Here is a 17,065-nt window from a genome sequence, read left to right on the forward strand (position 1 = left end):
TCATCACTTGATCGATGATATTGAAACAATGCTTGAAATTTTACAACAATCAACACCTACTCAGGCAGATATAGCCGTGCTCCAAGATGCTATGCGTAGTGTGGCTGATGCTACTGAATTAAATACTGTAAAATTGGCTCTTGCGTTTCTGCAGAATACGCTGGCAAATCTGCTTACATCACAGGAACTTAAAAATATTAAAATAGCTGTACATCGAATATTGAAATCTGAAGACATCAAGAATATTCAGACGGAGATCAAACAGCTTACTCAGACTTACTTACTCTTCCAACCAATCAGCATATTAACGAACTGCATGCTCTGTTCGAGGATATCTGGACCTAAGTCCATGATCTTACAGCCCAAAGTTCCAAATTGGTTGATGTTGAAAATCTACAACAAATTGTAGCCAACATCAAGCATCAGCTAGGGACCATGGAATCCAACCAAGCAAATGCTTTGTCTGCTTTTGCCACAAAGCTTCAAGAGATTGTGCAACAATACAAGAAACTTGCTGTGGACATAACAATCAAACCAGGCCATGCCAAGATTGTTAGGAATATCAACGAGCATTTTGAATCTGTAATGTGTAGATTGCTTACAGCAGAAAAAGAAATAACTGGTCTAATCGAGAGTCCTAAGCAGACAGTAATCCTCGAATTGTACAGTGTCCCCAACAAAGAATACGATTCACCGTTTACACCAGTTGGCAAACTGTATATGTTGTTCCATGCACAAGTTTATTACCAGTTCTTCGTAAGGGGCACAATCAGACCGGTCAAGATCAAATACTGGTTACGACCAGAGGCTCACCACTATCCTACCTTATCAATAGCCAATGCTGACAACATACCAAAAATTACCAGTGTGGAGTTGGAGGATTTTACAGACCCCGATACACTAGAAACAGCCTATGCTGAAGATGATGGTTCTTTGGAGTTTGACATACAAATAGGGGATAAGCTGTATTTAGAAAATCCTGTAGTATCAGCTGCTGAACACCCCATAGTTGCAATATTTTTGTTTACGCACTATGTCTACACAAAACTTAGTTGACGAGTTACACAGACCAGCCAGACGTAACTATAAGCGACTGCCTGTGGTCACAAAAGGCATTGACGATCTGTGTCAGGCTGACTTAGTTGAGATGGCAAGTGGACAGCTGAAAAACATACACAAAATCAACAAGGGTTACAAGTATCTACTTACTGTCATAGATACATTTTCGAAATATGCCTGGGCCGTGCCACTCAAATCCAAGACTGGAGCATGTGTTACAGAAGCCTTCAAGACAATCATCAATTTAGAGTGGCAGATTACCGCTCCATCTACAAACAGATAACGGTAAAGAATTCTATAATTAGGTGTTTCAACAATTTGTTAAGAGCCAGTCAATACGACATTACTCACGTTACAGCGATCTCAAAGCTTCTATTGTAGAAAGTTTCAACAGGACCCTAAACATTCATACGTATAAGCAATTTACGCTTCAAGGTCATTATAAATGGGTTGCTATGATACCAGAACTTCTCGATCGGTATAAAAACTTGGTCCACACCACAATTAATAAGAAGCCATCTGACGTAACCAACTCTGACGAGCAGCTATTGATCAACACTGTTTACTATCCGAGATATCAGCCAACAACCAGAAGACCTAAATACAAGGTAGGTGATCAAGTAAGGATTAGAAAATATAAACACATATTCGAAAGAGGCTTTACTAGAAACTAGAGCACTGAATTTTTTACAGTGGATCAAGTTATACCTGGGACCCGTAACACATATATAATAAAAGACCATCACAACGAAATCCTCAATGGCCGAATCTACGAAGAAGAACTTCGCAAAACTTAACAGCCTGACACATATCTCATAGAAAAAGTCATCCGCATAAAAGGCAACAAGCTGCTTGTCGAATGGCTAGGTCTTCCAGAAAACAGCTAGATCAAAGCAAAGTGATACTATGAGCAGCTGCCAGCGACTACCAGAGCCCGAACAGCAGACTAAGAAAAATGTCAATCTGCTACCTGATAATATTCGTTGTCTTATTGTTGGGCCATCGGGTTGCTGTAAGACTACGCTACTGGTTGACAATTTTTTACTGGCACTTAACTGGTTAGACTGGAACAACAGACACTTGTACGTCTTTTCTAAGAGCTTAGAGCAATTAAAATATCAGCAGCTAATGAAGCTATACGATGGACTGGATATAGCCACTTTTGAATCAGATGTTAAGCCACTCAATGACTCTCTCGATAACTCTGTTTTTGTGTTTGATGACATTATACTAGATAACCAAATCGAGTTTCGAATTTTTTTACACAGTGGCGACACAAAGAGATACACTGCTTCTACCTGGCACAGACCTTTTCCAAAATACCGAAACAGCTGATAAGAGAAAACAGCAATTTCATATGTGCGTTTAGTCAAGATCATACTAACTTCAAACACATACATGACGAGAATGTAGGTGCAGTCTTAAGCTACAACGATTTTTTTTCTAAGTTTTGTGGTAGGTGCGGGAAGCAGGACAGCTAAGGGTTTGTCACAATCGATATGACAAGGAAGCCCAATAGTGGTAAATATAGGAGTAAAATCAACGATTTTCTAGACGTAGAGACGTATATAAACAAGCATGAAACGACCAATCGTTGACGATCTTATATTAAGAGACTATCTTGTAAAACTATTCAAGGGATGGAAATCAAAGAACCGAGGTTTTTATGAACAACACAAGCGCACAGAACAGCCTATTATTGATGCTATTAGTGAACTGGGTAAAAATATCAAAACTGTTACAGAGCAGAACCAAAATTTCATCACAGAGCTTGTGCTGGTAACTGCTCGGAACATGTTAGATTATTCAATCACCCCCTTTCTAGTATGTATTCACCTAGTCCTGTTCATCCTCAAAGAATCGAAGCTAGTCAGGATTCTATTGAATTAGGCCTTCTTGCTCAAAAATATTTAAGCACAACTAAAGACATCAAAGACGAGGTCTTCGGTTTATACGCTGACACAGAGCGTGGCTGTAGTATCATACTTAAAATTGGCAATTTTAGAGTTACGTTTATGGGCAATGATCTGAGTGTATATTCAGAATCTCATCTTGGAGAAACAGGCGGTTTTGTTAAGTATCCTGGAACACCTGGATTGTGGGAATTGATTACTCGTAAACGACCTGACAACTATACAGATCAACACTATGAGCACTACAAAGAAATACTATTAAAATCAGATGCCCTGTACCAAAACAACGACCCTACACAAAAAAGAGTCAAGTCTAGCAGTGGATCAAAATCCAACAACTTAATCAAGCACATATGGACACAAATGAAGACAGGTAGCGTAATACAGACACCAGTAGAGTAGTTGACCGGTTCTGCATAATACTTGGTACGAGGCCTATTATTTTAATTAATTTAAGCACAATAGAAAACCCATTTTGATGACGTTTTTGTTGATTTTATACTATTTCAAGTCTGTGATATTTCATCTCGTACTTGGTACGAGTGTCATAATTTCTTACGAGTTAGAATATGTAACGCCTACACCCACACTCACCCACGCACACCCACAGCCACCCACGCACACCCATGCACACCTACACCTACACCCATGCACACCTACAGCTACACCCACACCCACACGCACACCTACACCCACCCACGTACACCCTGGCACACCCACGCACACCCATGCAAATTTACTTCTGGTCTACTTCTGATCTACTTCTATTGCATCATGTTGCGCAACAAGTTATTATGCTACATTGCGATGGCTCGTAAGGGAAAACTATTGCATCATGTTGCGCAACAAGTTACTACGCAATATTGTGATGACCTTGTATCCGATGTGTTGTTTTCTGATTGGTGGGATTATGACGTGACGTGGTGTTTTCTGATTGGTTGGATTATAACGTAATGGGTGTTTTCTGATTGGCTTACTGTTTGTGATGTTTTCAACACGGTCCGCGCTGAGGTTATTTAAATGCGAAAGCATTACTGGTCAATCAGTATCGTGAGAACTTTTGAAGAGTGCGGACGCGTTGTTGCAGTGCTGCTCATAATTTTTTCATATGCTAATCACAGGGTGATATTAATTTATACTTAGTACAAATATATATTTTATATGTAATAAAAAAGTAGCTAATATAAAATAAAACGTCATGAATATTTTTGGGTTTAAAAAGCAACAACATAATTAGCCTGTAGAGAGAATTCCAGTGAACATGGATGTATTTAGATAAATTTGTCATCAATTGAAAGGGTTACTTCTTGTTCACTTGAATAGTATTTGGTCTCTTGTTGACGAGAAAACTGGAAAGCACTTATTTGTATTTAATAATAACTTATCATCATATAAGTTACCTGTTTGTGGGAAAATTCAAATAAACATTTCCCCACCCAATGCGGCAGGTTTGCACATAGGTCGAAATTTGTATAGAATTAAACATAGCACATTACTTCCTGATACGTCTAATCATGTCGAAGCTGGTGAATTTTAGTATGCTGAGATAATGCTCTTATTAATATATAAAATACCTAAAACAAAAAATAAACATGGATATATTTTATAATAGAAGGCGACAGGAGATAACAGATAATTCAAGCGAGATTGCTAGTTTAGAAGCACGTCTAAAGAAACTGAAATCAGATTTACTCATATTACAGAATTCGCTAAATCTAAATATTCAAGCAGAGATTACAAATCTTCAAACTCAACTGATTGATCCTATAGTAAAAACTGATGGAGAACTCAAATCTTTGCTTGAGAGATATACTAATTTAGCTTCAATAGATAGTCTTCAGAACTTAGAAGAGAATATTGCTAACTTGAAAATAGAACGAATACCGAACAGTTGAAACAGCAATTAAATGACCAGGCAAATAGTATTCGTACCGAACTGCAAACCATCATCCAGAATATCAACACTCAAGAAGAATATGAGCAGGTAAATGCTAACTAACTATCTCCCTAGCCTTCTTAAACCCGAAGTTTCATGGCTGCAGCAACACAGGCTATTCCATCTTTCCCCATCTTGAGCAAGTTCTATATACTCTTTTCCATCCCTACCGATTTCTTTTAGGTCCATCTCAACGTTGTACCTCCATCTTCGTCTTGGCCTTCCTACAGGTCTCTTACCATCAGGTTTCCCAACAAGAATCCTGTAAACTCCTCTTTCCTCTCCCATTCGTGCCACATGGCCTGCCCACCTAAGTCTTCTTGATTTGATTATTCTATATCTGGACATGAATACATTTTATGTAGTTCTAAATTATGTAACCTTCTCCACTCACCTGTCGCCTCATCAGGTAAATGCTAGTATTGATAAATTGCAAGAACAGTTTCAATCTTTCGAAGTTCCTACATTGCAAAGTATCAAATCTGAATTACAGACAGATGAACTGCATGCAGCTATAACAGAAGTTCAATCTAAACTGCAGACATTGGAAGATTTTATCAATAATTTACCTTCATCTTCTGAATTAAATGCTAATCCTCGTATTGTTGCCGGCATCAAATTGCAGTTGGAGACTTATGAAGATTTTGGAAAGATGCAAGGTACCATAGCTCACATAGAAGGTACTATGACAACTATGAAAAATGAGCTAACAAGTGTACAGGAAACTCTGGAACCGAAACTGCCTGGCATTACTGATATTCTAGCTATAGTTCAACAGCAAGTTACTGAGGTTGAAAGCTTGAATACTGAATCAATACTATCGCATTTCCTTCACCTTATTGACGATATTCAGAGTAACTTAGAGACACTGCAACATTCTCTACCTAAGCAGGATGACATAACGCAACTGCAAGAAATTTTGAAAAATGCAGCTGATGCAACAGAACTCGATGCTATAAAATTATCTCTCACCACACTTCAGAATACTGAAGCTGCTTTGCCTACTTCTCAGGAAATCAGAGCAATGAGTAGAGCAGTACATCGAATTTTAAAATCTGAGGATATCAAAAATATTCAAGCAGAAATTGCGCAAATCAGAGAAATTGTTGCCTCTTTCCCCAACAATCAAATAATTAACGAACTTCATGCATTATTTACAGAAATGCTACCTTGCTACCCAGAGTTCTAAATTGAAACTTGTGGAAAATTTACAAGAGATTATTTCTAATATTACGTCACAAATTATTACTCCTGAAGCAAGTCAAGAATCTGCTTTGTCAGGTTTTTCTACTCAACTTCACGATGTCAAAGAGGAATATAAACAATTGTATATTGATGTAAAAATCAAACCTAGCTACGATGAGTTGGTTCGTACTATCAACGAACACTTGGAATCGGTATTAAGCAGACTAGATGACGTAGATACTCGTCATTTTTATTCTATGGAAATTGTTAGGTTACAAAGTGTTCCAAATGCTCAATGGCACTGGACGTGCGTCAATACTGGCAATGTTTACAAATTATATCCGTACACTCAGGCACATGAATTTCTTGTTGATGGTAGTTTACGATTTCTGAAGTTTAGTTTTCTAAAACATGGAAAACATATTGAAGTTCCTCAGTTTACTATAGTGCAAAAGGATGGTATACACAAGGAAGTTCAAATACCTATTGCATACTGGGATGAGTCTACCAATAATATATAAAGTACATGACGACAAACAAATATCAGTTTTTGATATTGAAATTGGTGACAAGCTAGTATTTGACAAAAAGCGGTTTGACCCTGAGGACAATCCATTTTATGCGATATTCTTACTTCGAACTCGATGTCAAGATAAGATATAGTTTATGAATTACACAAACCAGCCCGTCGCAATTACAAGCGATTAAGTGTAGTAACGAAAGGTATAAATGAATTCTTCCAGGCTGATCTCATCGAGATGGCCCCTCAAAGGGGGATTTTAAAGAAATTGGATAAAATAAATCATGGTTACAAATGTATGCTTACAGTTATTGATACTTTTAGCAAATATGCATGGGCTGTTCCCCTAAAACCCAAGACTGGTACTTGTGTTACCGAGGCTTTTAAGTCGATATTCAGTGAGGGAAGGATACCAAAATATTTACAGACAGAAAGAGGGAAAGAATGTTTCAATTCTACATTTGCTAAGTTCATGCAACAACATAATATTAAACATTATTCTACATACAGTGATCTGAAAGCTAGTATAGTGAAACGATATAACAGGACATTAAAAAATCGCATGTGGAGACAATTTACTCTACCGAGCTAGATTTACTTTACCCGAGCTAGTTCATGATTACAACAATACAGTACACAGTACTATTAACATGAAACCTGCTGAGGTAACCAAATCTGACGAGCAACGATTGATTTCTACTGTTTATTGTAAAAAATATACATACACTACCATGAAGCCAAAGTTTAAAATAGGGAATCAGGTAAGGGTCAGTAAATATAAACAGTTATTCGAGAAGGGTTTTACTAAAAATTGGAGTATGGAGTTATTCTCAGTGGTTCAAGTTTTACCAGGGAATAGAAATGCATATATCATAAAAGATAATCATAACAAAATATTGAAAGGGAGATTCTATGAAGAGGAACTTAGTAAAACAAAATATCGAGATACATATTTAATCGAGAAAATATTGAAGAAGAAAAATAATAAATTATATGAGAAATGGTTAGGTCTGCCAGACAAAAGTTGGATAGAAGCAAACCAGGTGATTCTTTGACACCAACATGGAATGTGGTACAGCGTTTACTAGATGTAGTGGAAACTAAAAAAAATGGAGAGATGTTACCTGATACATAAGATGCCTCATTGCGGGCCCATCAGGTTGTGGAAAAACCACTTTGCTGGTTGATAATCTACAAGGTGGTGGTGGGGCTTGCGTACTCTGATGATCCACTAGGCTATACCAGCGGTAGCATAGCTACTGGTATGGTCTCCCATGCTGGGCAGGCTAGTGGTAAAGAGTCAGACTAGGAAGCAACCTACTGGTCAACGGCTCCAATGGCGGAAGAAGATGGATGGCCATCTCAAAGGCGAAGGAGGCGGAATAACCAGGAATCAGGAGGAGTAACACCTCTTTTTAAAAAACCTTGGGCCAGCTGGCACCGGCTGGTAGTACCTTGTAAGGGCCCCTTGCCAGGGTTACGGTAAAGACCTCAACGGCAACTATGGCGGAGAAGGAGACCTTTGGAACGGCATAGCTGGCGGAAGAGGCACTCATTCTCAGTGAGTATAAATATGAGAAATAGCAACTGTCTTGTGGAGAAGGGATCCTAAAAGACTAGGGGAAAATACCCCGACAGAAAATTAGCCTGCTTGGAGGCTCAGGTGGCAGCCCCATCACCAAGATCGGGTGCTGTGGACCAATAACCCGCACACTTTAAATCACACTCTTAAAGAAACATCAACAAGAGGAAGCCGAACTGAATCTAAGACGACGACATTTGGCCTGAAAAGGACAACGAGTATGGAATATGGAATGTTAGAACCCTGCGGGAGAGTGGAAAACTACGGCAGGCAGTGGCCTGCATGAAGAGCTATTGTCTGAGCATCCTAGGTATAAGTGAAGTCAGATGGCCAGAGTTTGGAGAGGTATATACCCATGAAGGAGTTACATTCATATATTCTGGAAGACCTGAGGGTGAAGGTGTGAGCCGTGATGGTGTGGGTATATTGATGGACAAGGAAGCAAAAAGGAGCCTTATTCAATGGTATCCAGTGTCTGTGAGGATAATTGTGGCACATTTCAAAACCAATATCAGAAACATCGTTATGATCCAGTGTTATGCACCCACAGAAGTAGCAGAGCCTGAAGATAAACAAGAGTTTTATAGGCAGCTCAATGAAACAATAAAGAAGCAAAAAAGGAAGGATATCATAATAACTGGAGGAGATTTAAATGCAAACGTGGGGCAGGACAACGATGGCCTTGAGTATGTCATGGGTAAACATGGTTTAGGAGAGCGAAAAGAGAATGGACAACTTTTTGTGGGCTTTTGTGCTAGCCATGAATTAGTTATTGGTGGTACTATATTTCCTCACAAGAAATGCCATAAGGTAACGTGGGTATCACCAGACCATAGAACAGAAAACCAGATAGACCACGTGGCAATTGGACGGAGGTGGCGACGTTCGCTACAGGATGTAAGAAACAAGAGAGGTGCGGACATTGGGAGTGATCGTCATTTGGTACTGGCTAACTTTAAAATGAAAATTCAAGCTCAGAAGAAGAGAATGGAACAGACAAGGAAGCGGTATGATGTTAGTAAGTTGAAGGATAAGAATCTCCAGGAAACCTTCAGGATTGAACTGAGAAATCGGTTCCAAGTATTGACCGATGAAAGTGAGCAGAATGAAACAATTGAAAGAGAATGGACAAAAATTCGATCTGCCTTCGCAGAAGTAAGTGAAAAGGTTCTGGGCTTCAAGGATAGGAGGAAAAAAGATTGGATGTCTCTGCAGACCTGGGAAAGGATTAATGAGCGAAAAGTAATTAAGGAGGCAATGAACTCAAGCAGGACAAGGGCAAGGAAGGCAGAATTGCAAACAGAATACTGAGGACCAACTGAAACGTTGGAAGGAGCACTTATCTGCAACCCTTAATCGCTCTGTGGATGCTCAGATAGACCAGGGGGAAGAGGAAGATGATAATGATGGTGATGTTGGCCCCAGTGTAAGAATTAGGACGGATGTTCCAACAGTAGGAGAGATTAAACAGGCTCTGAGAGAGGTACGTAATTGTAAAGCAGCTGGTGTCGACAACATACCACCAGAAGTGCTGAAAAGTGATATAAACACCACAGCAAATATGTTGCAGCCCATATTTGTGAAGATATGGATAGAGGGAGTGATGCCTAAGGACTGGAAGAGTGGCCTGTTGGTGAAGCTACCGAAAAAAGGGGATACATCAAAGTGTGACAACTGGAGAGGTATAGCACTTCTCTCCATTCCGAGTAAGATCTTCAGTAGAGTTATCCTAAACAGAATTAAGGAGCATGTTAACTTGAGACTCAGAAGAGAACAGGCAGGGTTTCGACCAAATCGCTCCTGTATTGATCAAATTAACACCTTGCGGATAATTTTGGAACTATGTATAGAATGGTCATCTCGTCTCTATACAGTTTTCGTTGACTTCGAGAAAGCATTTGACTCGGTCAACAGAAATGCAATGTGGAAGGAAGTGAAACGATATGGAGTGCCCACAAAAATTCTTGATCTTATCCGAGAAACTTATCGTGATTATACATGTAGAGTTATACATGAAGGCCGTGAAGTGAGGCAAGGTTGTATATTATGACCTACAATGTTCCTGATCGTGATCGATGCAGTGATGCGAAATGTAATAGGAGGGAAAAGACGTGGTATCCAATGGGGATTTGATAACAGACTAGAAGATTTTGATTTTGCAGACGATTTGTGCTTCTTATCTGAAGCACATGGTGATATGCAAACAAAACTAGCAGATCTGATAGAAAGTGCAAAAAAAGCAGGACTTGTGATTAACTCCAAGAAGACCAAGGCACTGAGGATCAACTCCACAAAAACAGACCCGTTTAATATTGGTGAAGAGATTATTGAAAATGTGGATAGCTTTACTTACCTGGGTAGTGTGGTGGCAATAGACGGAGGGGCGGCACAGGATGTTTCTCAAAGAATCCAAAAAGCAAATGGCACCTTTGTGAGGCTCTTCCCAGTATGGAAAAACAAGAAGATATCTATGAAGACCAAACTTCGTATTTTTCGAAGTAATGTTAAGTCTGTACTGTTGTATGGGTCTTAGACATCGAAAATAACAAAAACGATTACCTCTAAATTACAGACCTTCATCAATCGCTGCCTGAGAAAAGTTTTGAATATCTTTTGGCCAGAAGTGATTCAAAACCAAGAACTTTGGAGAAAATCTGGAGAAACCGAGGTGTCCATACAAATAAAGCGGCGAAAATGGAATTGGAAAGGGCATACGTTGAGGAAGGAAAATGAGGCTGTCGAGAGAGAGGCACTAGACTGGAACCCGCAGGGAAGAAGGAAAAGAGGGAGGCTAGACAGACGTGGCGAAGATCTGTTCACGCTGAGGCCTTGGAGGAAGGAAAGAGCTGGAATGCAGTGAAGAGAATTGCCGTCTGTAGGACCAGGTGGAGATGCTTTGTTGATGCCCTATGTTCCACAGGGAACAACAGGAATGAAGTCAAGTAAGTCAAGTGGTTGATAATATCTTGCTTGCCCCCAATTGGCTAGATTGGAAAAATAGACACTTGTATGTATTCTCAAAGAGTTTAGAACAACCGAAATACCAACAACTCATGAAGCTGTACGAGGGGCTGAGCATAGCTTAATTTGCATCAACAATAAAACCTCTCGACCAATGTTTGAAAAATTCTGTTGTGGTGTTCGATGATGTTATTCTGGAAAATCAGAATGAAATTAGAATTTTTCTTTACACAGGGTCGTCACAAAGAAATAGACTGCTTTTATTTAGCTCAAACGTATCCCAAAATTCCCAAACAGTTACAGATAATACAAACTTAATATGTTTGTTTCGTTAAGATCATACTAATTTGAAACATGTATACGATGAGTATGTGGGAGGAGACTTAAATTACAACCAATTTTCAATATTCTGTTCATCTTGTTGGAACAACGACGATTTTGGATTTGTCACTATCGACATGACTCGTAAACCTAACAATGGTAAATTTAGAAATAAGATCAACGACTTTTTGAACGTTGAAACGATATAAAATAACCATTAATCAAAAAACATACATATGACGAAACATAAAATAGAAGATAATTCGAAATTACGAGAGTACTTGTCCAAACGTTTCAAAGGCTGGAAATCAGAGAATCGAGGTTTTTATGAACAGCACAAGCGTCAAGACCAACCTATTATTGATGCAATCAGTGGTTTTGGTATAGAGATTAAGAGTGTGACAGAACAAAATAAAAACCTCATCAATGAATTGGTACCTCTTACTGCTTAAAATTATGCAGATTTTCCTCCTACGCCATTATCCAGCATCCACACACCTTTGGTACTCAAGGAACCACCTGCTAAAGCAGCTATAGAAGAATCAGAGAAAATTGAGTTGGTTCCCCTGGCAAGGGATTACATAAGTACTTCAAAATTCGAAAATAATGAAGTATTTGGATTGTATACAACTATGGAACCAAATGAAGGCGTAGTATGGAAAATTGGCAAGTCTAAAGTAACATTCGAAGGGGACATAATAAAAATTAAATTGGGTGGGAGAAACAGCTGGTCCAGATATCCTGGTACAGTAGGGCTATGGGAGCTCATTACCAAAAAACAGCCAAAACATTTTACAGAAGATGATTATCATAGTTACTCTGACATTTTGACACTCCCTGATGCTTTGTACCAAAATAACGATGCTAGTCAAAAGTGTGTGAAATCGAGCAGCGGGGATAAATACAAAAATCGGATCAAGCCTATCTGGAATCAACTCAAAACTGGTAGTGGTATAAAACAATACAATACTCTACCTAAGGAATTTGTATGGGTAAATGATGTGAGAAAACTTATAGATAAATTGCTGGTTATAGCAGGGGAGGAAAATGCTGGGAATAATAATTTCCATAATGAGAAAATGGGTATTGTATACATGATTAGTGTCATGTATGTAGTGTCATTAATGTCCTCCTTCGTAGTCGAGCGGGTTAAGGCGTTCACTCGTCTTGAGATCGTTCGCTGCGGGACGGCGTAGGTTCGAATCCGGCTCTGGTCGGAATTTATTCAGCCTACGTATAGGGCCGGTGGCAACCCACCATCGTGAGGAAATTGGGAAGCTCCGAGTGAGTGAGCGTAACCCGATCGAGAAGACCTGCAACGGCTGGGGGCTCGTCGGGCTGATCCCCCGACACTCCAATACTGGTCTAAGATCTCCACGCTACAACAGGTGACGGAGGAACAGTGTGGGAGGGAGACCAGCAGTCGGTAGGTAAGCCAAGGCCCTCACGGGCTGTAGAGCTATGGGTTATACATGATTAGTGACAAATTAGCTAATTTTATTGTAAACGATCCTAAAGGTATAGGATACTTTATTAAAATTATCAATACTGTATCTGCTAAATTCTGGAAGATATCAGAGGGTCGAGGTTTAGTGAATGATATTATTAATAAACTTCCGTTCGAGTTAAACGTACCTGGTTACCAATATTGTGGTCCTGGTACAAAACTTGAGAAACGAATAAAAAGAGGGGACAGGGGTATTAGTCCTCTGGATGCAGCTTGCAAAGAACATGATATTGCTTAGAACACACACAAAGATTTGAATGATCGTCATGTAGCAGATCAAAAATTTGAAGAGACTGCATTTGGAAGATTAAACATCAGATATGTTTCATTGGGTGAAAAAATAACAGCGTTGGGTACAACTATTCCTATGAATACAAAACAAAAATTAGGGTGGGGTTTGAAATATAAATACACTGAAAAATAATAATAATAACAACAACAACATGAAACCAAAAGGAGTTGTGTACCAAATACCGTATTATGATCTTAAAGATTTAAAACTTAATTCGATTTTAACAAAAAAACAACAAGAAAGGAAGAGGAAATGTATAGCCAAAGGGAATGGAATGAAATTATTACTCAGTACGCCACAATTAAAACGATTGCAAAATGCAAGAAAGAAAACACACAGTGGTGGATTCATATTCATAATTCCAGCTATCCTGGCTGCATTGGCGGCAGTTGGGAGCTTGGCTGGGGGTAGTGCTGCTATTGCCAAAACTGTGAATGATTCGAAAAAGAATAAGGCAGAACTAGAAGAGCAAAAGCGTCATAATCTTGCCATGGAGAAAAAAATAGGCAACGGTGTGAAGTCTAGACCACTTAGAAAATTAAAAAAAAAAGTCGAAGCTCTCACGAACCAAGACATTGAATCCTTAATTAAAATTTTTAAAATTAAACACTTCAGGGAGGATTTCATGTCTGATTCTCTCCCTAAAGGTAGTCCTCACTCTCGAAAATGTGGCGTCGTGAATTAGGACAAGTCCGAAAACTTTGGTACTCACTGTATATGCTATTATATACAAAATGACAATGTTTTTATTTTCGATTCTTTCGGTGTGATACCCCCTACAGAATTTATTCGTTACTTGAAACATGTAAAATTTATTACAACGACGATCGTATTCAAGATTTCGATCAAATTATATGTGGCCATATTTTCATTACGATACTCAGAATTTTAAATAAAATACAAAACATCAAATTAAAAGATTTTCAAAAACCTGTATTATATATTAAATATGTGAATTTTCCATCTCTCCAGCGAGACTTCGGTTTTGAAACTACATCTTCACGATGATATTATCTATCCAAAATCCATAGCTCTGAAAGCATTCTACAGTATGTATCTGATTCCGAATGTAACTACCTACAACAATACTATATTAGTAGGTAATGAAAGAAATAATTATTCCTTCTGGACAGTATAACTTATCTACTTTACAATTTGAACTTCCAATCGCTCTCTTGCTTTCTCAAAATTCTGTAACACACAGAGTAGAGATTGTAACTACTAATGAAACAGTGGACTTATCTACCATGGGAGAACTTTTAGGATTCGAGAACAATAGCAAATTAGAACCAGGTGTTAGGCACGTAGGTAAATTTATACCAACATTCTTAGCTATAGACACGTTGAATATTCACTGTAACATTGTCAATGGTATGATTATCAAAGCAGAAGAAAATTCGATTGGCAGTCACAAGGAGACAGGTATCATTGCTACATTTAAGCCGAATTTGGAACTTATGGAACCCATATACTATTCCCCAATCCCACTAGTCTATTTCCCTGTTTGTATTGAAAAATTTAATTACATAGATATAAGAATTACGAATGAGAAAAATAATATCATCGATTTTCCCGGTGCTAATAGCACTGCGATAATAGAAATTAATATTTAAAATATATAAATAAATACGAAGATGGAATATGTCGAGAGTTATGAATTACAGTCCTTCCCTCCAAACAGGAGGACATTTGCAAATTTGAATCAGCCCAAACAAAACAAAAATATACAGTATGACATCACGGTGGGGAATGGGTTCATTCATCCACATAGATCAGATCTGTATATAAATTTTGATATTGTAAAACAAATTAATGGTGAAGAATATTATGGGCTAATGTAAAACTTATAGATAATTTTGTTCCATTCTTATTCTCTCAAATAAAAAATTAGGAAGCATGGTACAGTGATTGACAGGATTGATTGCCCTGGAATTACATCCACTACAGTGGGGACATTGAAGCTATCCAAATCAGAGAGTGCATATTATAAAGTTGGTGGGTTCGAAGCTGGAACAAATATTCAAGCAACAAGTCACACAGTACTGTTCCCCATGAGATTGCTATTTTGATGTTTCTCTGATTATAAAGAAATTATGTGGAAAGGTGGTTTGAGTGTCATATTTCGCAGAGCACCTAATGAGCATAATGCCATCATGAGATACAAAACTTTGAATGCAGATGGAACAACTAATGAGACTAGTTTACCCGAAGCTGCAAAATGTGTGATCCAGTCTATGGAGTTGCGAATGCCTATAGTTGAAATGAATCGAATTATGCTCTCAAATACAAAGCCAACATTTTGAAAAATCCTCAAATTCCGATTCAGTTTTATACTTATCAATGCATACAGAGGTCTGTGGAGGGTAAATTGTTTGAATTTGATCTTACTAATCAGTTCCAATCTTTGCAATATGACATGCCAGACTTTGTAGCTGTGCTGTTTCAGACAGGGAGAGATGACAATCAGGAAAAATATATCAGCCAGTTTGATAATTGTGAAGTTAAAAATGTGTATCTGAAGAATGGCAGAAATGAAGAGTAGATTCGTGAAAATTACAATTTAAACATTACAGAACAAGATTAATTAAAATTATATGAAGCTTATAGTGCATTTAAACGAGTAACTGAATATAGCATAGACATGTATTATAATCTCGATGAGTTCATAATTCACAGACCAATATTTGTAATCAATGCGTAAAAAAAATGGTAGTTATAAATGATCGAACAAATATTAAATTAGTATGTGAATTTCATGAAACTCTATCTGAAAATACTACATGCAGTGCAATTTTAATTGTGGAGAAATCACATATTTATGATGTAAAAATGAAAGAGTAATAGAAAAATTTTAATAGTAGAGAATAACATATAAAAAGTTAAACTATGTGTAGATTTTTTTTTGTTATTTTCAAAATTTTAGTTTGATGTTAGGTTTATTTTTTTCACATGTGTTGACTGCAATTATTATTAACTTCTAAATTAAAGTGCCCCCAAGGCAATGTATGGATTCCACACTTTAGAATACACCTCTTGTCGTCATGTGGATCCAGGGCTACTTTTTGTATTTTATCTGTTGTAATCTCATGGTTTGAGCTTTGTATTCTATTATCCTCTCGAAGTATCCTCGACTTTGAAGAAAGGCAACAAATATAATCTTGGAATGTTAGTTTGTTTTCCACAGTATCTTTGCACGTTCATTTTGCTTTCTTCGTGACGCTGCTCTCTGTTCTGAATGTATACATCTTCGAACGCAAACCAGCGAACTCAACAATAATATCACCGTTACACTCATGTTTGAACTTGCCGAGAACCTTCTTGTTTTGGGAAGGAATTCCAAATCTGTTGGGTTGAGGATAGAAAGAAGTGTCGAAGTACCCAAGCATGGAAGGATGTTTAAGATCTTCGTAGAGGTTAGGTGTTTGTATGTCATAAATAAAACTATCGGTGTCCATGTACAAAATTGACAGCTTATCATTATAGAAAGGTTTCATAAAATTATCGTGAAATTCGAACATGTACAGTTTTGACATGTCGAGAACCGTTGCGCCAACGTAAATAAGTTTTCTGAATTATATCAGTTTTATATCTAGATTAAAAAGTGTTAAATTCTTGTTGTAAATTTTTCGCGATTTGAATCTAGGATCAGATACTAATTTTCTACATTTATTGTTATCTGAAACAAATTTTATGTCTACATGTTTTCTGACGTTCTGCATTGTTTTTCCATAAACGATATTATTCATTAGTTTATAAAAATCTTTATCTAATTCTGAAATGGCAGCTGTT

At 37.8% G+C, this 17,065-nt stretch overlaps 1 protein-coding gene across 1 annotated transcript; it reads left to right on the forward strand.

Moving 5' to 3' along the window:
• Positions 1-8,477: 8,477 nt before the first annotated feature.
• LOC146001447 (protein CFDP2-like) lies at positions 8,478-9,506 on the forward strand. Its single transcript, XM_083138766.1, has one exon. It carries the CDS (start codon positions 8,478-8,480, stop codon positions 9,504-9,506), a length of 1,029 nt encoding a protein of 342 aa, XP_082994892.1.
• The last annotated feature ends 7,559 nt before the right edge of the window (positions 9,507-17,065 follow it).

The sequence above is a fragment of the Lepisma saccharinum genome, chromosome 17 (genome assembly GCF_977018435.1).
Source record: "Lepisma saccharinum chromosome 17, izLepSacc3.1, whole genome shotgun sequence".
Taxonomy (NCBI): Eukaryota; Metazoa; Arthropoda; class Insecta; order Zygentoma; family Lepismatidae; genus Lepisma; species Lepisma saccharinum.

Bases quoted from the DNA above. Each gene is read 5' to 3' on its own strand.
- LOC146001447 (XM_083138766.1), top strand. From the start codon at position 8,478: ATGAAGAGCTATTGTCTGAGCATCCTAGGTATAAGTGAAGTCAGATGG.